Source organism: Amblyomma americanum, chromosome 3, assembly GCF_052857255.1.
Source record: "Amblyomma americanum isolate KBUSLIRL-KWMA chromosome 3, ASM5285725v1, whole genome shotgun sequence".
NCBI lineage: Eukaryota > Metazoa > Arthropoda > Arachnida > Ixodida > Ixodidae > Amblyomma > Amblyomma americanum.
The window spans coordinates 137,462,753-137,488,650 of NC_135499.1; the positions used below are offsets into that span (position 1 = coordinate 137,462,753).

The following is a 25,898-nucleotide window of genomic DNA, read 5'->3' on the forward strand; positions in this document are numbered from 1 at the left end:
TTTAAACATTCGCAAAACTCAAGGCGTCTTTTTCGCTTAGGGCTTTCGCCCAAGTACGTACATTGCGGATGTGGTCGTCTTAGATGTATTTCAGCGTAGCTCTAAGGGTGACTCTTGGTAGTTAGCTGAAAGCTTTTCTGCAAGGTTGGGGTTTTTCGCCTTCCGTGGCAATACGTACCAACTCTAATGAGCTTAAAAGGCATACCTAGAACCAAACAGCGCAGTTATACAGCGTCGTGCCACTTAAGCTCTCGCAATGAACTCGTTACCAATTACAGCTTCCGTATCGCCTACGCCTGTATTACCGACCAAGACGTTTCCGCGCTAACTGCACTGTACTACTACCGGTCCCGCAGATGACTGCTCGGCCGCGACGTGTGGACGCCTTGCTGGCCGAGGCCCTGGAGTCCTCGGAGGCCCGGACGCACGGTCGCCGCGAGGCGAGTCTGGGCGTCCAGCTGCTGCTGCGGCTGAGGCTCATGTTCGCCGAGTCGGCCATCCCCGGGCTGCGCGTCATCCTGGGCCTGTCGCACCCGGTGCGCCGCCTCGCCTGGACGGCTGCGCTGGCGGCGCTCGTGTGCGTCGGCCTCAACGACCTCTACGAGGTGTTCAGGTGAGGTGCATTCCAATAAATGCAAGGTGTGTTCATCCGACAGTGAGGTGGAGAGGTGGAGCTGTAGAAAATCGGCTGAGCGAGGATGGCTGAGCCAGGCAAGAGAGGCATAAGGGATATCAATGGTAGAGATCTTCCGGTGCAGCAGAAAACGACAAGGATATGAATACGACAGACACGAAGGCCCGCATATCGAACCTTTGTGCTGCAATGAGCCTAGTCTTTTTGCTATTGATTGTGATCATGATGAGTTAACTGCGCGATGATGAACCTATTCCGCATTAACTCACAATAACCGTTGAATGGAGCATAAGATAGCGACCAAGGTATTATCTATTCTGTTGCCTAGCTTGCACTTCGAGACGGTAATAAAAAACAAGTATAAAAAAAGGGTAACGGAACGCATTCATAAAGGCAGAAAGCTGAATTGGTGCCTCTGGACGGCCGCTCAAGACTGCAAATTCGAATTATCGCAGCTATGATCTCGAGTGAGCTGTAACTTGCGATTGCGATAGAAGCCAGCTCAGAAAAGCACATTCTTTGTTTAATACAATGCCTTTTTTCTGCAGAGAATACTTCGAGTACGCTGACACAGTGGATGTCAAGTGGACAAGATCGCCCGAAGGAATGGCGCTGCCAGCCGTGACGGTCTGCAACCTGAATCAGGTGTGTGACACTAATAACAATAGAAAAAAAACTGATCCAACCGCAGTCACCGTTACCGTACTGTTACTTTACTCAGTGAGTGAGCGCGCTCTAGTGGGTAATATATATGTTAAAAAGAAATGCTAAATAAGCGCGGCCGCAGTTTGTTGTAACGACAATCTAAATATATTCTTTCTTATTAGTTAGTAGCCTAATTCGAAACGAATATCTTCTCCTAGAAACTAATTGCATTCCTTTTTTTCAGCAGGGGTAAAGGTTGCGGATAAGCGCATAGGCTCGGTGACACCTTTGCCAGCGATGGTGTCAAAGATGACGAGTCTATCGATTGTAGCTAATGAAACAGAATTGCAATGATCATAACAGCTTATCTACACGTGCGATCATAATCTAATTCGTGTAATACGAAGAATAGCAGGCAAGCGTGTAATTTAACATAAAGAACATTCTACAACCAGCAGAATCAAGAGCAAAAGATATTCGCCCTCCACCAGTGAGCACCCGCAAATTTTTTACAAATATAGCAAATTATACGTAATGATTGATGAAGACGAAATGAAAGAAAATCGCGCTGCAGTCATTGCTGTGCCAGAACTTTTCTCAACTAAACGGCAGTTAAATTATCACAAGTATAGTGATGTTAGTGCTTTAGTTATGATGTTCAGACAAGTGAATTTGCGGTGATTACGCCGCTTATGAAGACGCGGTGCAGTATACTGCGACTGCATACGATTCTGTTATGAACGTTCAGCGTATGAACACGACAGGGTTACGTCGAACGCGCGCTCAGAGTCTTCAGCGACCGTCGAGCGTAGCGCGTGGTCTTGGAACTTGCATGCCCAGTCACGTATAGCCACCTTGCTGCGACTCTGCAGGGGTTGATTGCGACGCGATACCGCAGTCTCGAACATGTGTAGTTCGGATGAATCCGTGGGCTGTGCGTGGCCTAGAACCTTATCTTTGATGGCTTACTCTTGGTGAAAAACGTGGCCGAGATTGGCTTTACTCGCTATTTCTTTCTTTTCCTTCCTTTCTTTCCTTACTGCTCTCTTCGTCACTTCCTGCCCTATCCCGTAACCGAAAATTTTTCAGTTAGACCAGAAAATTCCCTTTTCAGGCCATTTTCTTCCTCGAGCAGCTTGAAAATTCTGCCAATCTGATAAAAGTGAAATATTATTCGATGTAAAATTCAATGGAAGTCCGTAAAAATCCCCATTGCGAAATTTTCTCTCACTGGCTCGCGCACAGGTACCATAGCATATTCCCATAAGGAACTTTTCTCTTACAAAACTTTTCTCTTACAATTTTCTGCCATCCTCACCATCATCAGTTCGTCGGTATGTCCTGCTATATTTTAACTCTCGGCTAGAAGATGATCCTTTTTTTGTTAATATTTTCTCACTGTCAAGGTGCGCAAAAGTGTGTTTTGCGGAGACATCGAGCTCAACCGAAGCACTGCTTTGGAGTGGCAGAGCAAGATCTGCGGGCGCAGCCCCATTTTACCAATCTGGGTGAGTTCCTATACATATAAAACTTTAATTCCGGCTTGCTGTATGATAATATCATTTCATGTGCTGGCATTTACTTGCATGTGCAGTTTTAGGATCTTATGTACCATCATCGCCTAACTAAACGAGGGCGCAGTTCGCGATTTACCCTTAAGCTATACTTCTAAAACTTCTAGAACTGCCACAGTCTCAATGTACTGCCATTCCACACGAGATCTCCATTTTAACACTGGCAAGCCCCCTCCGAATTTCGCTCCAACTTATTTTTCATATTGACCTTAAAATCGCACGTTTAGAATCAGCCTCGCAAGCCGCCTACTGGAAGCCACGTTGACTCTGTCTTCTTCTTCAAAGGGCATGCGCTTAAGGACATAAGAAATGTTTCTACGATACTTAATGAAGGAGGTACTTGCTCTGAGAGATCTTGCCAATTAATGTAAATAGCTCTTCTACGAAGCTTTTCTTTCCAGCTGAAATTTACAGATTGATGGAAAACGTCTAATCTGAATTTCAATTAAATTGACATCAGTGAGACCTTCTAGCGAAAGGTGGAAAAAAACGTCGCGGAGAGTACGTTAACCTTCCTGTGATGAAAGGGAGTGCATAATCAGTCATTTCTGTAGCAAGTTCTTTCACCTTATAATTGCAATTTTAATTTTTGTTTAAATTATACGCTTATTCCATTCCGTTAGATGCGATTAAGTCAATTAAGTCAGATGAGACTGACTGAAAACACCGCTCTCTGTATCCTACGTCACAGTTTGTCAAGCAGCATAAGCTCACGTGCAATACTTTTGCTACACTGCACAAGCGAATCTCCTCAAAGATTTTCTCAAAATATGGCGCGTTTAATGCCCAGGTGCAATAGTGAAAACTTAAAGCCGTACTTGCGTGTAAAAGACCGTTGAGAAAGCCCACTTTAAACAGAAAATGCGCACTTAAAACCTTGCAGATTTCGTGAAGCATCACATAAAGCCGAATCAAGAAATTTTCACAAAAATCTCTACCAGCAAAACAACGATGTCGCTTAAGGCCACGCCTCTACCAATGCCCTGGAAGGACATGCTCAAGTGACGGATCGCGTCTCTGATTGATTAATGCCACAATCTTGGACGCTGATGAGTCGTCATCATTGATCTTAATGTCGCTAGGACAAATTGCTTGATGAAAGAGCGCCATAGCTTACGTGCTTGGCCTGCGCGATCGCGGGTGGTTGCGTGCATAAAGTCAGGGTGTCTTCACTGTCAGCCTTAAAGTTGACAATAACGCCACTCAACCACTGAACCATGCAAGGTAAGTCATATTCATAAAGGGAACTCAGACAACGCTTTTCAACTGCTCGCTGGCACATTTTTCGGCACATAGTACATCGCACGAAAGCTTTTGCTCGTTCATTTTTTCTCTCACTGGCGAGGCAAAGTGCGCCTATAACTGACAGCGGTGGGAGCGCACTTGGAAAAAATTATGACTCTATCACTCCCAGAACAGCTTACACTGTCCAGCCAAGAACTATTTATGCACATCACATTGCAAAGAATATTTTTAGCGGGTCAGACGTTGTACAAGCCTTATGACCTATGATATATGATTGCCTTATGATTTATGATCTGTTGTGTTTGTAGACGTCCTGAAGGGGACAACAGGCACAATAAACACTTATAAATAGCCTTATTTAGTAGAGGTCACTAGAACGTATCCATTACTGAGCTGGTCCTCCTCATCCCCCACAAATGTGGAGCTCGAGCGACGCAAAACTAGCCAATTTAAACTCTACTGCCTAGAAGCAAATGTGATGTTCTGCGTGTTTTAGAGCGAAAAGCTCTACTCCTCCCATGCTGAGCCTGAAGGTCATATGGCTCTTAGATTTGACCTCTAACGGAATGCGCGCCGCATATGCACTCTGCATGTGCATTCGCGCGTGGCAGGTGCCTCGATCTTCATCTTCACCATCGTCGCCACAGCTGCGCGCTTGGCAGTCACGTCCGCCGCTGCGCTGGCTGCTGCTCGGCCGCTCCTCCTCGCCAGTTGTGGCATGTGATGTGTCACGTGATTCGCTCTTGGGCTTGGCAGTCCCGTCCGCCGCTGCGCTGGCTGCTGCTCGGCCGCTCCTCCTCACAAGTTGTGGCATGTGATGTGTCACGTGATTCGCTCTTGCGCTTGGCAGTCCCGTCCGCCGCTGCGCTGGCTGCTGCTCGGCCGCTCCTCCTCACAAGCTGTGGCATGTGATGTGTGACGCGATTCACTCTTGCGCTTGGCAGTCACGTCCGCCGCTGCGCTGACTGCTGCTCGGCCGCTCCTCCTCACAAGCTGTGGCATGTGATGTGTCACGTGATTCACTCTTGCGCTTGGCAGTCACGTCCGCCGCTGCGCTGACTGCTGCTCGGCCGCTCCTCCTCGCCAGTTGTGGCATGTGATGTGTCACGTGATTCACTCTCGCGCTTGGCAGTCACGTCCGCCGCTGCGCTGGCTGCTGCTCGGCCGCTCCTCCTCACAAGTTGTGGCATGTGATGTGTGACGCGATTCACTCTTGCGCTTGGCAGTCACGTCCGCCGCTGCGCTGACTGCTGCTCGGCCGCTCCTCCTCGCCAGTTGTGGCATGTGATGTGTCACGTGATTCGCTCTTGGGCTTGGCAGTCCCGTCCGCCGCTGCGCTGGCTGCTGCTCGGCCGCTCCTCCTCACAAGTTGTGGCATGTGATGTGTCACGTGATTCGCTCTTGCGCTTGGCAGTCCCGTCCGCCGCTGCGCTGGCTGCTGCTCGGCCGCTCCTCCTCACAAGCTGTGGCATGTGATGTGTGACGCGATTCACTCTTGCGCTTGGCAGTCACGTCCGCCGCTGCGCTGACTGCTGCTCGGCCGCTCCTCCTCGCCAGTTGTGGCATGTGATGTGTCACGTGATTCACTCTTGCGCTTGGCAGTCACGTCCGCCGCTGCGCTGACTGCTGCTCGGCCGCTCCTCCTCGCCAGTTGTGGCATGTGATGTGTCACGTGATTCACTCTTGCGCTTGGCAGTACGTCCGCCGCTGCGCTGACTGCTGCTCGGCCGCTCCTCCTCGCCAGTTGTGGCATGTGATGTGTCACGTGATTTACTCTTGCGCTTGGCAGTCACGTCCGCCGCTGCGCTGACTGCTGCTCGGCCGCTCCTCCTCGCCAGTTGTGGCATGTGATGTGTCACGTGATTCGCTCTCGCGCTTGGCAGTCACGTCCGCCGCTGCGCTGACTGCTGCTCGGCCGCTCCTCCTCGCCAGTTGTGGCATGTGATGTGTCACGTGATTCACTCTTGCGCTTGGCAGTCACGTCCGCCGCTGCGCTGACTGCTGCTCGGCCGCTCCTCCTCGCCAGTTGTGGCATGTGATGTGTCACGTGATTTACTCTTGCGCTTGGCAGTCACGTCCGCCGCTGCGCTGACTGCTGCTCGGCCGCTCCTCCTCGCCAGTTGTGGCATGTGATGTGTCACGTGATTCGCTCTCGCGCTTGGCAGTCACGTCCGCCGCTGCGCCGACCGCCGCTCTGGACTCTCGCTCCGGGGCTTGTGGCACATGATGCATCACTTGATTTTCACTCAAGTAACATTCGAATCTGCCTGCAGCCAGTTTGAGTGAAACACAGATGATCGCTGCCGCTGGCGACAGGGACAATTTAAGAGTGCCTCGCTGCACTTATCCGCAGCTCCCTGAGGACGATGCCGCAGAGCGTGAGGAGTTCTACAAGTGGATCACCGAGTTGCAGCGGCGTAACGAGACGACGGCCAAGCTGCTGGGCCATCAGCGGGACGGCATGGTGGTCAGCTGCCTCGTCGGCGGAAAGGAATGCAACAGCGCCGAGTGAGTTTCTAACGGCGTGGTTGCCAGGCTTCTGGCGATGTACTCAGCCGCATTCGCAATCTGAACCCGTCATCCGCTAGAACGCCGACACGAAAGCCACGGAGTAAAAAAAAACTTTTAGGCGCCATTTCCTTTCCCCAAAAACCAGTTAAATTAAAAGGCGGAGTAGGACGTCTGTTGTAGCATTGGCCAATCCTGTGACAAAACAACAAAAATGGCGGTCAACCTCCTCGGCGAGAGCAGATGCCGGCATGAAATGATTTGCAGGACGTAGTAGCACATTCTATAGGACGGGTCGGATCGTTCCGGCCGCACTATTTGCATGCGATGAAACGATCGGGCACCTACTCTGTGACTGCCTTCGTTTCGAACGAGAGCGTACCGTCCTGGCTGCTACACTCCGCCGCTGGACTCTCGTCCTCTCACAGAAACTTAGATTATGGGGCCTTGGTATAAACCTTCATCACAAATGAAAGCGGTGAAGGCGCTTCGGAAGTTTTTAAAGAACTCGGGGTTGAGTTCCCGATTATAACTTTGCGCTTCAAGTGTGCGCCCTCTGGAGACAGACTCGATGAACTCATGATTAACTCATTTCATTGCCGCTCATTCTCTCCTTTTTTCCCATTTGTTCCCATCCCCAGGTGTAGGGTAGCCTACTGGGCATCGCCTGGTTAACCGCCCTGCCTTTCCATCTTTCTGTTTCTCTCTCTCTCTCTCTCTAGTACGGGCTTCCCGATCCCCCTTTTCTTTAAATAATTAACGCCCCAGGGATGGCTTAATGAGGGTTGTAATTGTGTAATTGTAAGCACTCAGCAACTAAAACAGCTACCTTGAGTATAATGTCCTTCTGAAATCAACATAAAAAGTTAGATAACTGTGCCAAACTTGGTTGCATTTCATGCAAAAATAATGAAAATTGTTATTGCTGCGTCTTCTTCTAATATGAACAGAAAGAGGTCAACTCATCATTGTGGCATCTAATACATTTTTAAGCGTTACAAAAAATAGTGCGCAAGAAATATTGGCCCCTTATATTTTGCTTCTCTCTAAAACAACATAGTTTGTCATCTGAATGGTTAATGACACTAGCTCCCCGTCTCTATGAATCAGGCGGCAAATACGGTGTTTAAAACAATAGACCGATTTCAATACCACGCACATACTGTGAGCTTTAAGTGAGCACTTCCACAAAGAGTGTATCCAACTATTCTGACAATTCCACTTCTTTTACATGAAACCAACGTTTCTTCCGGGGACGCCTTCAAACAGTTGCGCAGTTTGATTGAAACCATACGAGGCTTTGAAAGCGTTTTGACGAACTAATTCCTAATAACGTCATTAATCAAGATTTATCGAAAACTACTGACTGAGTAGCGCTTTCCGAGCTTCTCTAAAAACGCAATCGTGCTCATGATGATATTATATACTAACGACTGCCTTAGATTCTGAAAAATATTGAGTAGTAAACATCAAGTCTCCCATCCACAATTCGTCTACAATTCCGATAAAAATTAGCATAAAACACGCGAAAGAGATCCACTCAAATATAAATAAAAAACTAAATATATACCATTTAATTACGACTCCGATGACGAACGCGAAGTACGTGTATTTATTTAGATAAATTGCTCCCGACGAATTTCATACCCGTCACCATAAAGGCAATGAAAAAGTCTCAGCAATATTTACGCACAGTTAGGAGATGATCGTATGCGCTTCCTGTGAACCGATAGGCCGGTCCTCGCAGTTCCAGCGAGGTAGAAATACTGAGAGTGCTTATGAAGGGAAAGCTTCGGAGAAAAAGGAAATTTAGTACCACTTAACTATGCTTTACGAGCATTTTAAGTGTGCGCCGTCCACGGGGCAATAGCCTTATGCATACTTTCATAACCCTATTTCTCATTGTCCTCGCTTGCAAATACTTTATATATGCATGCAAGGACTGATAGCTTAGTATTCCATCATCTTAATGTTCTTACTTCGTGCGAACCCTTTGGAATCCCAACGAAGTGCGGGTCGAGGACCTGTCAAGTGCTCGCTTTGTGCGAAATGAAAACACAGAAAGGAAAGCCAGCAATTTCTCTGGAGACATTTACTCCGTGACACGGCCCGGCTTCGTAACGCATTTTCACCCCTGCCTTGTCTCTTTGTTTTCCATTGTAGCGAAGTGATATCTTTGCCATGATTATCTCGCACATTCTCATTGTTCTGGCGCATTTTGTGCTCTTCCCGATAGACACCTCCAGCTAAAAGTGTACGGTCGCTATGGCAACTGCTTCTGCCTCGGCTGCAACTTGAGTGCGGAGAGAGAGAAGATACAGACAGCCTACAGTCCCGACCAAGGTACGGGAAAATCCGCGCATTGTGTGCGCGACGCGTGATGTGCGTATACTTAGCTTCCGCGTAAAGCACAGATAAAACGGCAGATGAGAGCGCCCGACGAACTCATTACACTGAACTGTGAAAATGGGCTCAAGTAGAACTGGTATACCAACGCACACAAGACCGTAAAACGTATAATTCTTCTATTGACGTGTGATAAACATCCATTTAAAACTTGACATAATTTGACGAACTTCCTCAACTCTTGTTACCCAGGAGGCCAACCATCTTAAATTGATTCGGAGACGGTACAAACACTTAATGACCTGTGTAACACCTTCAGTGTTAATACTGTTTGGAAGTCGGCATTACGACCAGAGGTTTGTAAAGGCGAATGGAAAAGCGAAATCGACGTAAACAAAAGAAAGATGGATGACAGTTATGACATTTTAACATATTTCTGCCGCTACGTGTGAAACGTGGCAGCAGTGGTTAGAAGAGAGTGTTGTAGACACTAGACCATCGGTGGCGCAGCAGGAATCACGCCGCTGTACAAAGTTCCCAGACGACGGCTCTCAATTTAGAGACAGCGATAGGGGAGAAGCCAAGCGGGAGATGTCCAGTTATGTTTTATATTATTCTGCACATACTGCAGGCCATTTTTCGGCCCAAACATGAGGGGCGACACAAGGTAGACTCGAGCATCGTGAAAGCCAGAAGTAAGGGTTAACAAAATACAACAATCAGTGCAGTAAAATATAGCACTGCACTCCAGAAACAATGATCAAAACTAAAGAACGAGGAACTGGTGCACTACTTGTTCTACAATGTTATCAGCCTCGGAAACAATGGAGCGTAGCGAGTTTTGCTCAGACGCTGTGCGGGGTGAAATAGATGTTCTAAAAAAGAAAAGCATTGCCTCGAATAAAAAAAGATGTTAGAGCCCTTATAGCCCTAGTAGTCCTAAAGGTGAGAGGCTTTATACGTTTCGGAAAAGCTGTTTTCAGTTTCCCTGTTAGATTGCCCTGTACAAATGAAAACTGACTCATTTTTCGGCGTACCTCCAGTGTGGAGGTGTGATGTTATGAAGTTTCATCAGTGAGGCAGGAGAATTCTACCTCCTCTATTTTGAAAAAATAAATCTGACCGTCTTTCTTTGAATATTCTCAAGCTGCAGATGTTTTTTTTTTGTCGTTGGTGTACTATCAGAACTCGGGCTATAATGGAAATCCAGATCCTCACTTTCCCCCAACTTCCACCATCTGCCCCACCTCTACCCACACACTATTTGAATGCTTGCCCATGGTACGGCGGCACCCCTACATTTCTTTTAAATCACATGGACATGCACCCATAAACCACACCACTTAAAGTCGCCCAATGCCGCCTTGGAGCAGTGAGAGGTTCGGCTGACAAGCGCCATCCAGGAAAACCAGGAGGCGCTCGTCGCCATCTCCACTGCGTCGGCCAGAGCCATTGGGGTCTTGGACTCCGCCTGCTTTGCTCCAACCCCCTTCTTCTTCTCTATCAATAAATGTTTATTCTTTCCTTTCTTCTGGGCACAATAAGCGCGATTAAGTCGTATACCCTTCGCCCCAAGCAGCGGCTAATCTCGCAGACTTACTTCGAACCACATGACAGGCGAGTTTCGTTCACAGCATTACTTCTGCAGTTAACATGTCATGTTTCTCGTTACTTGCTGTCCTCGGCTTGTACGCCTGAGCTGATGGAAAAGCTTTTCAATTATTTTTTTGTGCTGTCCCTTTCTAAAGTGACTCCAAAAAATCTTTGGATGTGTGCTTAACGTTTTACAAGCAGATTGAGACAAAGGGTTGTTTATTGCGTTACTCTCTTACGTTTTTGTATTACATCCGAAAGAGGGCAAGAAGCCTTTGAAGTACGCTGCTGAACTTTTTCATGCTCAGGCAAAGTAAATATCAGTGCTTGAATCCACGCCCCCTTTCGGCATTTGCATTAACTCTTGTACTTTGCCTCGTATTCGAAATTGAAGGACAGATAAAAACGTGCGTTGAGATGTACTTTATTCGAATAAAAGGAGTCCGCCTACTCTTGGACCTGGAGCTGCACGAGTACCTGTCCCACTCCGTCGAGGCTGGATTCGTCGTCAACGTGCATCAGCCCGGAGTCCAGGTCGACTTTCGCGACAGCATCTTCTTGCTACCTCTTCGCACGACCATGATTAGCGTCACGCAGGTTGGTGGCAAGGCGTCCATTACACACTGAAGTTTCGGCTGACTGATAACGGATGGGTTTTTTTATCGCCTTGCGTAGAAGACTGCATTTGAAAAGAAAAAGAAATTGTGACGGCCAGAACACCATACCTCTGATATCTGCTTGAATATGTAAATTAGGAAACTGAAAATAAGAAATACGAACCTCCCATCTCTGAATGATTTAACTTATGGTGGCAATTATTTTTTCATTTCCGAGCCAACGAGCTTGACTATTCAGTGCATGGTATTCTACGGACGTTCCATGTCTGTCTCCTCTCCTTCGAGAACTGATACCATGTAGCATCTGTCTGCACGAAAGCTTTGGTTAAAGTAATCGCACTTTATGTCAGCCTTTTTTTATAAACTGCCTTCATTGGTAAGCTATAGTCCTGACTGCGTAACTTAAGCCCCTTAGAGACGGCACTCCCACGCATAGCGCGCACCATCGTCTTTAGGACTGGTTCAAACTGACTGTTCTTGTTTTGGCTCTTCCACATCCACAGTCTGTTTACTTCAGGCTGGAGCCTCCATTTAGAAATCCATGCCAGCGGAGTTTTCCGGAGAAATACCGCGAGTACGTTCCCCCAGACCGAGTTTACACACGGAAGGTAAGTTTAAAATACTTACAATATGATGATAGCTGAGAGTAACCAGCTGCAGTCAAGCGCTGGCATTTGCTATTGAGACTGCTTTCTGCATTCAAACTACTGCTCTTCGCCAGCGGCACTCGAACACCGTACACAACACGCAGTTTTCCATGATACTAAAATTAGTGCTGTTCTAAAGGCGGGGGGATTCTTTAAGACCGAGGATCTGTACTTCCGTTGTTTGATGTTAGCACCTATTTATATCGTTTGTGGGCATCTCTGAAGTCGTCACCTTGATCATGACGAAATTCTTTTCATTTGAATAAATTACATGGCTACAAGGAGGATTCAAACATGCGCCGGTTGAACTCTAGATGATTGCTGTGACCGACAAGTATTTGACAGAGAATGAGTTCCGTGGATAGTGAAGTGCCTAGCACTTTATGTGTCCACCGTCGTAATTATTTATTGATTCATTCAAATACCCTAAAGGCCCGTGATGGCATTAGATGAGAACAACGCAGAACCACAATCGTTGAGTCACAGCCAGTCTCTTCACGTTTTGTTGCCGCTTTTCGAACCTCTCTAACTCTTTCTTCACAGGCCTGCAGGCACATCTGTGCACAACTGCATGTCATCGCCGCCTGCAGCTGTCAGTCGCACGACTACGACACTCTAGACAGATCGCTGGCCGACATATGCAATGAGGACGACGATGAATTAAGTGAGTGGCTGCAGGCTAAAGACATTTAATTGGTTATATTAGTCACCACATGCCTCCTCAACTTTCGTCGATCTCTATGTGTGAGCACGCACCATTTGACTTATGAGCAACAAAACGGCGACAAAAGCGGTCTATGGCCTCGGACAAGGCATTTTGTATTTCATCTGCCTTGTCGTTGCTGGTCGTCTCCGATAAGATAGTTGAGTGGTGAAAGTTCTACTCCGACATTAGGCCTAACCTTAGCATTTGGTTCTCTGCTCTTTTTCGCAGCCACGTGGTCGTACAATTGCTTGAACCTTCACACAAAAGCAGTATTCTGGAGTCCAAAAATATTTCATTATATTCTCCTCGGCCCACATTTGTTGTTATTTCAAAAGTGCATTTTAGGTCTGAGCTTTCAGGCCAGGGTTTCGCCTGCATTTGCGCTAACGCAGCGTTCGCGGATGCCGGAGCAGAGGCGGCCGGGGCGTCGTCTGCGCAGACCTTCTGCTGAATTGCTGCGTTCTCTTTTCAATTCGCTTGCCACGGCGTTTGATAACTGATTTTTCATGAAATGCTGCCTAGGCTCACTGTCTAAACTCGCCATTTAACGCCTGATTCTAGACGTCTATAGTGGTTTGTAGAGCATATTTGCCCGATGTGCCCACTATATGTGATTTTAGGCAATAGCTCGGCGTTGGTTAAAAAAAAAGAAACCCATACCCCAGCCATTCGTACTGAGAAAGTATCAGGACAGGCGGCCCAATAAGCCCTGACAGCTCTTTTAGATTAATAGATTTTAATGACGAGAACCAGCTAGGTGCATTTATATATGCCTGAAAACATCATGCATCACCGGCTATCACCCTGCAGTACATTACAACAAAATACTTATCCAACTGTTAGATAATGTGAAAGAAAATTTTATTTTGCAGAGAGAAATCCCAGGCACCAACCTGTAACAAAAAGAAATATGTCTGAACAGCATCCCAGATTCAAACACAAAAATTCACTATATAATTCAAAGACTAAATACGATTACTGATATATTATATATGAAACATTGTTCGAAATCTAAAAATATATGAAGCAGTTTTTTAAAGGTATTACGAGTGTTCGATAAGGGCAAGGATGTAAAATGAGCAGTTAAATTACAATAATTGATCCATGTTAGTGGTATCAAAATATTGCTATTTGAGGCAAACCAAGTTGGCTTTGTAATAACGAAAGGAACATTTCGGAAAAGAAAGTATTTGGAGTAACACTATTCAAAGATTAGTGTAAGTTATTGTGATGTTAAGTTTGTTCGACTTGTAGCGATACAACGTTGTGATGGAATAACAAGGCTTAGCGTTGATATGGTGTGAGTACGGTTTGGACTTCTGGTTCAAATCAAGAAACACCGATAAAAGTACAGTGACTTATTTTTTGAAAATCGGTTTTAAAGGAACAAGGTCAACTTTTCTGCCATGATGACACAAGAAGCTGACTATTCGTACCAGCTATTGCATAAAAGACATTACTGGAACGAGCCACGCGGCGAGACAACTGTACAGTCGGCGTCAAAAGTCTATAGACCGCTCGTTCCGTAAACAGAGCCCATTGCTCGGTTATTAAAGCGCTGACTAGAGGCCACAATAGTGAAGATTAATGAACAAAAAATTGAATTTCACCTCTACAAGTGTGGTATCCATCCGCTGGTTAATAGGAGAGGTAATGGCTTCGTTTGCGGAACACGTGGTCCAGAGAGTTTTGTCCCCGACTGTACCTTTGGAATTTAAAACCTTAGTTGTGAGTTTTGAGGCACTGATCTGCGAACACAGATACGCCGTTGTAGATCGGGAGGCCGCACCTCCTAGATAAGCACTGTCCGCTAGGGTATGTCGTCGTCTGCTCAGAGTGATCACAGGCTTCAGGCCATCTCTCGGCTGAGCAAGTTTTACCCCCACGTATGGACACAGACACCTTTTGGAAACGTAACAATCAACCCGCAATGCAAAACCATGCCTAAACGACATGAAGGGGTCATATTCTGGCTTCCGCGACGGTTAAGTGGCAGTTCCAATGCTGCCGTCTGCACGCGGACCATATGACGCTCGGCTCTCTCGTCCAGCTCAGGGTACAACCTGAACACGACCACCAGAGTTTTAGAACTAAGCTTAACTCAAGTTTTTGTCTCCCGGCCCGATCATTTAACTTCGACATTTTTACTTTTCGTTACAATTGTGCAGATAGATCTTAATACGATCACTTGTGCGTTAACTACTTTTACTTGTGCTCCTCGTTCAAAAAAAAAAAACGCTAAGATAAATTCTACGACACTTCTGTCCATACAGGGACATGATATATTTCAGGCAAAAAAAACGAAAATTCTTGCGTGTAAAATAATATTTACCGAAATAAACTTAAAGCGACGTTATAAAATAAAAACCGAAAAAAGTCCCCTGAACTTTCAAAAACAAAAAAAAAAGCCAACTACTAGGTATTAGGTTAAGGTGATTGTTCATAAAGACCGGTTTTCTAAGTGCTGAAGAGGGATTAAAAGTGCCGGTAATGTATTGCCCCATGCAGAAATACAACAGTTAATGTAACTACGAAGAAACAATGTTTATATGAAACTACTATGAAAAATGAAGTTTAGTAAGGTGCAAAGTGATTCGATCTCCAAATATATCCGCCAGATAAAAGAAATTTTAATCGAAGAAACGAAAGAATGTACCAGGACATTAATGCAAAGCAGCGCACAAACTGTCAACACCACTTTCTGGGATTTTTCAGCATTTTGCTCTGTTTTATTTTTTTCATTTCATGCTAGAATTGAGTCATCGCTCAGGTCATGAAATTCATGAAGCCAAGGCTTGATGCAACACTTCGTATATAAGATGTATTGCTCAGGGCTTCGAAACTACTGACGCACAAATGACGCATGAACTTGTGGCGTGATTTGTTTTCCTCGAGTCTCAAACATCCGGCTTCAATCCGAGATATCACAACGCCCACTCTGCCATTTGCGTTAATGGTGTGCTCGATAAAGGAGAAAGCCTTTTTGTTCCTTCAAGTCTCTCTTTCCTATGGTGGAGCACCTATAGAGTCCGGGTGTTCAAACTCTGCCGTTCAACCGCAGTTGCTTGGCTACTTCTGTATGCTAGACACATGAGTTTCACCAAGCATATTCGACACGTTCATTTGCTCGAATAAATCTCTCTTACCGTTAATATTACAATATAAAAACAATCGCCAACAACACAAGACATGCTAAGCTTCTAGTTGTTGATTGCAACACACAAAGTTTCTTGTGTTCGGCGCATGATAACACTATGGGCGTTTATGCGGCATAAAACCCAATATAACATTCAAAATTAGCCAAAACGTAATTTAGACAGTGACCTGAAGGAATTCTTTCAGAGGTGCCAATTCGGAGCACTGGACTGAACAAGGCATATGTGGAGAACACGCGTCTACCGCACGAAGAAGAAAAAAAAGACATAACCATGCACTAACCCACAGCTGAAAGTGAAAATAAAATACCAAAACATATAACTACAATTGCATACAGTGCTTGTCGGTTATTTCTTATTTCAGATAACTGCATTCGTGACGTGTCGGAGAAAATTGATGGAGGAGAAGTTGAGTGCCCCTGCTTGGAGAGCTGCAAGTGAGTGCGTACTCGGTTTAAAAACCCTGCGATGCAATTCATTTCGCCATGTCGTGCTAGAGGGAAAAAAAACTGCCTTTAGGAAAAAGCTCGAAAGGCTCTGCGTCTGTTTGTGTGCGCATACCAGTGCATGGCACTTTGAATTCTGTCGTGCTACCACGCCACATCACCGTGCGCACTCGGTGTTTATGGTGTTTACCGGGCTCCAGCCAGGGCCCACATTTCGAGTCGTTCGTTTTTCGGGGCCGAGCCACTTCCTGGCTTCTGGTGTTTTGCCGTGACCTTCACGCCTTCGACGAAATGTGCTGATTGGCTCGTGGCCTGTTCCTTGTAGTCACGCGAAGCAAGAGGCGTGGTTCGGTGTCAAATCGATGCGCTGTAGCTGAGCTCGTATGAAACCTATATGGTTGGCAAGCTGGAAAGAGGGAAGTTATCAGTCCAAACTGCAAAAAAAGGAAATCATTGATCTTCGATATCACTCCTCCAGTCATGACGTGACACTGAAGCTTTCACAGCCCTTTTTACTACTACTAACCATATATAAAGTGACGCAGTGCCACAGCGACTGCTTTTATTCTATCGGAACCATTGGCGCTCTCGAAAGCGGCCGCTTTATATTGTTCCCTATACAGGCACGTAATTTAGGCAGCCCGCTGCAGGCCATGTGGGCTACCTTTCCACCAGAACCACCCGTGAGTGATGCTTTCGTGGGAATGCAATGGCGGGTTTTATTCCCATAATACCCCAGAGTACTCACTATTGCGCCGTTAATGAGAGAACACGCTAATCAAATGATGTCACGTCTGTGCATGCAATCGTCAATATAGCTTAATTTGCTGTCACAGTAATTCCGAATATATTAATTCTTACGAGAACTTGCTGTTGGGGCTAGTTGGTTTTGGTTCATAGTCGATTTTAAAGGCGCCATGATAAAGGACGATATGACATGATAAAGCACATGATAAAGCCGGACGGTAATTGCTTAACTGACGCTATCATGACGATCTAAAACTAACATTCGCATGTTCGTCCCCGTTGGATGACGCCGCATGCATTGTAGCTGTTAAAGAAAACTACACAAGGACATAGTCAAGCATCACGAAACATGCCGTTAAGGCAGATTCCCAAAAGTTAACCCTAGCTCAGATTGATGTTTTGTGAAATGCTAAATAATGAATACGAATTTCGTACACGTTAGGCCGTTACTTCGATACAATTTGAATCGGATTCTCATTCTACCATGGCTCCTCTCACCCATCGTCTCTGACTCGAGGGCCGCCTTGCCTTCGTCATTGCTGGAAACAGTAACTTCGCGCGATTGAGGAAGAGTTACTGACATGAGTAATATACCGGCGAAAAGTAAAGTATTAAGGAACGTTAAGCAATTTCTTGACACTCATTGAGAATAGAATAAACGGGATGGCACATGTTATCGACATCAGCTGCCCTATGTGCCCTTGTACATTTTCCCTCTCTTTCATACAGGGTAGTGGAGTACTCGTGGCAAGCATCATCATTGAAGTGGACAAAAGATATTGTAAGACAACTTACGTTCCTTAAGCGCAAACAATTATGTCCGATTTATATACACTACTAATCCAAGAGACCAGCACAATGGACTTAAAACACAGCTCGAATTACTCAGGCGGTTCGTGAAAACATTGTCCTGTCTCCCTCCTAAGCCAAGGCGTGTAGAAATAAACCAAACAGGAGTGCATGCCGGGGGGGATCTGAATAATTCTAATTCGAAGATCTCAAGTTTCTTCGAATTATATACAGTTTGAATTGGGCTCCTCTTCGTACGTGTGATGTTGACGAGACCAACCCTCAGGAAAATTAACAGAAAGTTAAAATTTTGTGACGTTGAATTAAACAGATGTTCCTGTACTTTTGCTGTCACTTAATATGCTGACAAAAACTCAATCTAATATTTTTCTCAGCAAGAGCTGATTATCTGGCCCTTTTTGGCTATAATGACGCTTATATTTTTTCTTTGGTTGGGGGGCGGGGGGGTAGCGAAGGATACATTTATGACTGAGAGAACTTCAAATTTAAAATCACGTTTAAAAAATTGGAGAGCACTGCAGTCTGCTGCACTGGAGAAATGCGAAAGCATTTGCGTTTGAACGAAATTAATAATTGGTTTTTTGGAGAAAGGAAATGGGCCCCGCCGCGGTGGCTCAGTGGTTAGGGCGCTCGACTACTGATCCGGAGTTCCCGGGTTCGAACCCGACCGCGGCGGCTGCGTTTTTATGGAGGAAAAACGCTAAGGCGCCCGTGTGCTGTACGATGTCAGAGCACGTTAAAGATCCCCAGGTGGTCGAAATTAGTCCGGAGCCCTCCACTACGGCACCTCTTCTTCCTTTCTTCTTTCACTCCCTCCTTTATTCCTTCCCTAACGTCGTGGTTCAGGTGTCCAACGATATCTGAGACAGATACTGCGCCATTTCTTTTCCCCAAAAAACCAATTATTATTATTAAAGGAAATGGCGCATTATCTGTCTCATATATCGCTGGACACCTGAACCGCGCCGTAAGGGAAGGGATGAAGGAGGGAGTGAAAGAAGTAAGGAAGAGGTGCGCTGTGGAGGGCTCCGGAATAATTTCGACCACCTGGGGATCTTTACCGTGCACTGACATCGCACAGCACACGGGCGCCTTAGCGTTTTGCCTCCATAAAAACGCAGCCGCCGCGGTCGGGTTCGAGCCCGGGAACTCCGAATCAGTAGCCGAGCGCCCTAACCACTGAGCCACTTGGAAATTGGTTTTTGGCGAAAGGGAATTGCGCATTATCTGTCTCATATATCGGCGCACACCTGAACCACGCCGTAAGTGAATGGATAAAGGAGGAAATGAAAGAAGAAAGGAAGAAAGAGGTGGCGTAGTGGAGGGCTCCGGAATAATTTCGTCCACCTTCGAAATCTTAACGTGCACTGACTTCTCACATCCTTGGCGTTTCACCTCCATCGAAACGCAGCCACCGCAGTCGGGTTCGAACCAGTCAGCAACAGTTTTTTCGTCTTTGTTGTCGCGTGACAACAACCAGCTCACTTATCACTTGGCCCTTGAATTACGTCGGCAACTTTTTGCAAGTCATTGTTGTCACGTCACAACAATGACAACAACGAACAGTTGCCCTTCGCGGCGTATGTGTTGTGTGCCTGCCTGGTACACAGAGGGCCTGGGTTCTACCCGCAATGCCGGCGAATTTCTTTTTGCGAACGGTCATTTTCGTGCGGACACGCTCTGCTGACACGCTTTGCCGACAGATCCTGTACTCGTCACTCGCGAGACAAGAAATGATTTCGCATTAAAATATGTACGCTACTCGATTCAGACTCGCGACGTCTGCACCAAAAAAAAAAAGTTTCCTCAACAAAAATTTTCCTCATAGTTCCTTTAAAGTATAAACAAATTTTCGCTTACGTGTTTTCTTCTTTCAAATGATTCTTTAGGCGTTAGTATACGTATATCACCTCTTGGTATTCGCCTACGACCGCTAAATAATTTAGAACTGAAATTCTTTTTGATGCTTTTTTCGTTCCGGTTTCATCAGCCAAACGATGAATTGCTGATACGTCGTTTTTTGAAGTGAAATCTTCACTACGCTACCTCGTAACGATTTCGCGGTGCTTGCGGTTTTGACCTTCAAGTGAGCCAGAGGTAAAACCCCTTACGGCGTGGTTCATGTGTCCACCGATATATGTGAGACAGTTACTAAGCCATTTACTTTTATCAAACCCGGTTCGGGTGTCCACCGATATATGTGAGACAGTTACTGCGCCATTTCCTTTGTTCAAAAACAATTTTAAAAACCAATCTTCCATTTTCTTCGAAAGCAAAGCAAAGGCGCATAACTAGTCTTTGTCTTATTGGTTTTTTGTCTTATTAGCGTTAGCGTTGACAACGCTCTAGACTCCGACGACTTTGAGGAAAGCAATGCGCATAACTGGCTCTCTCGGGCAGTGGACGCCTCATTCGCGTTTTGAGGTACGTGGCGGAGGAGAGGGGGAGATTTAGGCTGCATGCATTAATGCTGACAACGTTACGCTGTGGCAGACACGCACAATTGCAGCAATTGGGTGATCTACCTCTCACGATCAACCATTAGTTTAACCGCCACCTTGTGGGGTGGCAGCGTTGCCTATGTGCAGAACGCACTCAACGTTAAAGGCCAAGCCGCGTCTACTGACCCGATACACCACAGCTTTCGTTCTCTAACCAGGTTCGGCAGGAGTTGAACCGCAGATAATTTATGTGTCATTAAAAATCTTTAAGCAGGTTGGCTTAAGTGCTGCAGTGAATTAAAACTACGTAGCAGCGATTATATTCCAGCGTTTTTAGGGCCTCACGTGACCTAGACACCAAGTACACGTCACAGCCATCGTTCGATTGATGAAATCGGAAACGAAGCAGCATGAGAGAGGACATTAAATTTTAACTTATTCAGCGGTCGTATGCAAATTCGATGTGGTGAACCATGTATTGTAATGTATAACGCATCACTTGAAAGAAGCAAACATGCAACAAAAATTAGGTGTCTATGATCCTTTCAGCAGGGTTAACTTCATTACACTGTTCTCTTATATTTTTTTTCCGCAGATGGAGAATCAAGCCGGGCGTACGCGAAATAGGAGGTATGGACGCTCATAAACTCATAAGCTTTGCAGATAGTCTGGCTTGTGAGCTCACATTCGCCTTTCCTGCCATGTCGCCGTCAGGCCAATTCTAACAATTCGAATTTTGCGGCCATTTTAGTGCAGTACAAAGAAACATAAGAAAATACACACGGGAAAGCGTATATTTTAGTAACGTCAGTAACGTCACCGCCAACTCAGAGGTTCGTCTCTTCGTTGTATATATGAGTTTCAGAGATGTCAAGCTTCAAAAGACAGCAAGAACAAGAAAAGGCATCAATTTCTTAAGCTTGACAGCGAAAGACAATTCCTAGGTGCGATGAAAAAGGACAACGCAGAAAGACGACAAAAGCCGCCCACTAACAAGTGAAATAAATAAAGCAGACGAAAGAAAAAGAATGAAATGAATGAACACCGCAACCTTCCATATTAGGCATAAAATTAGATGACGACAGAACACTTCCCTTCGATGCCCACACAGGAGTAGTGGCCACTCTGTCATTTACCAGAGGATTGGCTGCGCTAGGTCAACTTTAGTACTCGCCCCCCTATAGTTATACTGCGAGAATAAAATACGCAGGACGCTTACAAGTCCGTAACGAGTATGCCCAGCGCTAGGTGGCGCGGTAGAAGGAATGAATTTCGGAAATCGGGGTTTATTTTAGGTGGAGGGCAAGAGTGGGGGGGGGGGGCGGTATTGTGGGGTCCTTTAGCGTAACGATATGACCCGCTTAGTTCAGTGGTATACTTCTGTGTTCGAAGCCTTTAACAATTTTTCTGCTTTGAAAGATACGACCGATGCAAGTGTTTCTAGACTTGGCGACGCTTACCGTGGGGGTGGGGGTCCTGCTATGGTGGGCATGAGGCGTAGCCTGGGCTACCCCATCCATCGGCAGTGGCTCCAGCCAACTGCCTCCTTCTGTGTCGATGTGCTTATAACAACTCGGCTGCCATCATATGCGTGCACATTCATGTGGGCAAGGGAGGAAGCGCCCCCCCCCCCCCCTTACAAAAATCTGTTTAGACTCTCAATAGACTGTCCATAGACTTCTGTCTATAAAGTTTATAGACTGTCAGTGGACAAATGCTAGAGAATAATCTACAGGAAATACAAATCTTATAGACAGTCTGTAGACAATCTATGGATTTATGGCCATACACTTTTTGACTTTTTTTCTGTAGACAGTCTATAGACTATGAATAGACAAAAAGAAATTTCTATAGGAAGGCCATAGAGTCTATAAGAAGGCTACAGACTATCTATAGACCATTTTTATAAGGGCCCTAATAGACGTGGGAAAGGTGATGCAAATTTGGTACCATATGTTCCATGTTACCCAGAATACATGAACGGGCGCTAATATTTTGCACCCCCCCCCAACCTCATTATGTAACCACGTCGGTTACCATGGCAACCACTGGGTTACGATTCGCGTAATAACGCATATCGCAGAGACCCGAAACGCGAGAAGTAGAGCTTAACGCTCTTATACAATGCGTTTGCCACCGCGGTCGCTGCTATGGAGGCCGCCATCTTGGATTCTGTCCGTGCAATCAGCTTAACTCGGAGGCTTGAAACGCGACCAGTAGAGCCAACGCTCTAAAATTCACATTTGCGCCATGCTGAGTAGCTCGAGGAACGACTGCCAGCGCTCTGTCGAAACCACAAAGGGTGTGCGTCTGCGTAGGCGTTTAAAGTAGTTATTAGGAAATGCGTGGTGACAGTCTTACAGTGGCTGGACCACTGAACAACCTATCAGACCTATCTATAGAGACTTGATCTGGACCGTAGCGTAAAAGAAGGGATTATCATGCCCAACAATTCTGGACAAAAGAATTTTTGAACGGGAAATAGCTTATGACGTCATTTTTTTATATATTGTAAGGTTTCACTATAATAATCAATATATCCGCAGATCTCCCGTCGGCAGCCTTGAATTTTGTTCGCTATTATCAAAAGCGTTTCCCATTGGTTTTCAATGGCAGTCTACACTGCTCGAGGCGCGAGCGATGGAAGCGCTGTAAATGAAAGATTTTGCTACATATCGGAAGAATTGCACATTTACCTTCAATACTGCTGCACCAGTGCCTTACAGCTTTCCGATATTAAAAATTTTGTCCAAGAATGCACATTGAAAGGGGTGAAAGCTGCACATATTCAGGAAATTGACAACGTTCACGCTCACTGCTGCTGTATTGCGCTATTTACACAACAAGAGTATGCGTTGTAAAATGCCTGTATAGTTGAACGGAAAGCATATACCTGTGCTCCTTCGAGGTCGACCAGAATTGCCTTTGGCAGCACACTTTCGTAAAGGGAAGAAAAGTACCCATTGTGGTGCAGCTGACTCCGAAGACATTAAGTTTGTATCTGATTATTGAGAGTCATTGTGCAGAGGTAACATTGGTTGCTAAGCCTTGAAGAAGAGGTCCGGCTTTAATGGCAAGAGTAACTGATTTTCATTCACTTCCCGCACGCAGGCACTCTGCCAGGAAACTGACGGAAGTGGTCGTGTACTTGGCGAGCGCGCAGGGGTACGTCAGAAGAAACGACCCCAAGGTTACGGCAAGTATTGATTTGCGCTGCTCTCACATATACCGGCAATCAAATGAATGAATGAGCCAGCGCTCATCTCCTTTCGTTCTATAAAACGCCATAATTGCTGCTGTATGAGTTCCCACCCTTCCTCACCACTGAAGAACTGCTGCATGCATTTTTTTCAGTGTTTCTTTCCTATGGCAACCAGAAACACAAAATTGTAGCTTCTCGCCCACTCTGCTCTCATATTAAGCGCCATTTATTTGTTGCCAGGTCAGTCTCACTAATTGCTTCTTTCAAATTGTATTCACATTGGCCATGAGCGTTTGATACGCCAAGCTCCATCACTGAAGCTTCGCACACTCACAGGATATTCACCTGCGACTCAAGCAGCAACTTCTAACGGAGAAAAGTATTTGATGTTACTATAGGTGTTCCGGCACACAGTTTTCATCCAGCTAGCCACTCAGGGTTATTTTCTCGCCAACTCTTTTAAGCGCACTCCTCGGAGTTCAATACTCAGGGATGCATTTGAGCTTTGTGCACTCATAGTAATCATCAACCCAGTTACGTACACTGTGGGACAAAGGCCTCTACCATCGATATCCAATTACCCTGTACTGCAAAGCCAACTCAGGCCAAACTATTCTAACAAACTCTCTTTATCTGCCCGTCTGACTTTGTACCTGCGGAATCGAAGACTGTAATTAATGTCAGCAGAAAACCATCCTCTTCGGTTCTCGCGCTAAGACCATTTGTCCGCTGACTGCTTGACGCTGCGCACAGCATTGGGTCTCTGTGTCTCCTATCTACCAGCCCGTTACTATTTCGTGGTGAACGTGCTTGACCTGTATTAATAATTACCGTATTCTAACGATGCAGACACTTTCACTGAAAACGAAGCTTTTGTAGAAAAAGCCAAAAGAATAAAATACAGGTGTCGCCATCACCAGCTGACTTCACAACTAAACTGCAATACGTTGACATAGTTTTTCTTTTTCGCGGATCACTGAGGCTAGACCACACCACCATTCACTTCAAAACGGTGATCACAGCGTCATTTTGGGTGTAGACGTCACGAATTTGAATCAAGTGGCGGGAAATTTTTTAAATCCGATTTTTCAGAAATAAATGCGTCTTTTACTGTCGGACAAACGTCAAAATGCAATTTTTACAGGGGACCAAAATTAGATTGAGTTGTCCTCATAGTCGTGTTGAACATATTAATAATAAAAAGGAACATTTTGAAGAATTCAACACCGTAAACTGCAAGTTCGTGCTTTGAATATGACAATACAAAATTTTCACACCTAGATTAAGTGCATACGCTTCTCAACAAATACGACTCAGTATACAAACTCCGACATCTTCAGGAACGGGTTGAACAGTCGGGAGGCGGGCAGACGACTAAGCAATCATTTCAGAGTTGGAAGCGGTGCTCTGTGACGCCATCCGCTCAACATAACGGCAGCAACAGTCGTGATGTTGGCCGACTCTGCTTTTTTCGGAAGCCTCCATTCTTATAGCCTCACATATGGAAGACAAAATGCACCAAGTCTGCAAATACGACTTTTCTCTTTTGCCAAACTCCTCTGTCGCCTCTGAGAAATTTCTGCTGCTAAACGGTAGGGTAAACATCAACTAATCGTCACTTAAGCATCGTTCTGCCGACAACACTTTGCCCGCCACTATTTCGTGGTGAGCGTGCTTGACCCGTACATGCAGTCTGCGATGAAGTACGATATGCCCGCCAGTTAAAAGGGGAAATCCAACTTGGGATGCCGAAATTCCTGAATTAAAAACTGAGCCCGAGTCCTGACTCATGTCGACTAGCGCCGGCTGAAGAAGAAGCGTTGGTTTGTATCATAGCTTGCATCAAGTGAAGGAAACAGAGTTGAGCGCGAGTTGGGAAACGTGGATTTGAGAGGAAGGGAAGGGAAAGGAAGGGAAGAGGAGGTAGAATGGGCCGCAGAAAGCGGGGTGGGAAAATGAGATTAGCAACTTTGCTGAGACAAGTGTGGCCGCAGCTGACATAGGTCACGGCTAACTGAAAACTGACGGAGACCTTACTCCCTCAGTTGCACTTAAGCTGACTGATGACGTTGATGTGGACGCAGGTGCCCCGTCTGATAAGCGGCATGGGAAGCATCATGGGGATGTACATCGGCATGTCCTTCCTGCTGGTCTTCAACGTGTTCGACATCATCGCCCGCGCCTCGGTCGCCTTCTACAGGCAGTACCGGAAGGCACGCGAACGTCGGGTGCTGCTTCGCGGGATGCTCTCGAACCCGTACAATCAGCTGGCCAGCTACGGGTTTTTCTCCAACTGGCGCGGCTTGGCGCCTTACGTGAGAAAAGCCGCCAGCCACCAGTGAGCGCCCCACATTTCCGAAATGAACAGCATGCGCTACGGCTCTTGAGGTCGACACAGCATATGCATTGTGGGTGATGTAGAAAGCGGACATCCTTTGTCCGTGGTAAAGATTAACACGCCCTTTTTCAGCATCTTTCTCTTTAGTGAATAGTTCTTCTGATTGCTTAAAATGAAAAAGCAAACTTTCGTATATGTAACACCGTGCTATGTAAGAAAGCTAAGGAAATAAAGGCACCTGCCT

At 45.9% G+C, this 25,898-nt stretch overlaps 1 protein-coding gene across 1 annotated transcript; it reads left to right on the plus strand.

Annotated features, from left to right (window-relative positions):
- The first annotated feature begins 356 nt into the window (after positions 1 to 356).
- Positions 357 to 25,658, plus strand: LOC144124153 (acid-sensing ion channel 4-A-like). Its single transcript, XM_077656811.1, has 13 exons — positions 357 to 613; positions 1,183 to 1,279; positions 2,686 to 2,787; positions 6,452 to 6,606; positions 8,843 to 8,949; positions 10,985 to 11,142; positions 11,666 to 11,770; positions 12,353 to 12,473; positions 16,035 to 16,107; positions 17,593 to 17,644; positions 20,710 to 20,744; positions 23,226 to 23,310; positions 25,401 to 25,658. Exons 1-13 carry the CDS (start codon positions 357 to 359, stop codon positions 25,656 to 25,658), a joined length of 1,605 nt encoding a protein of 534 aa, XP_077512937.1.
- Positions 25,659 to 25,898: the final 240 nt, after the last annotated feature.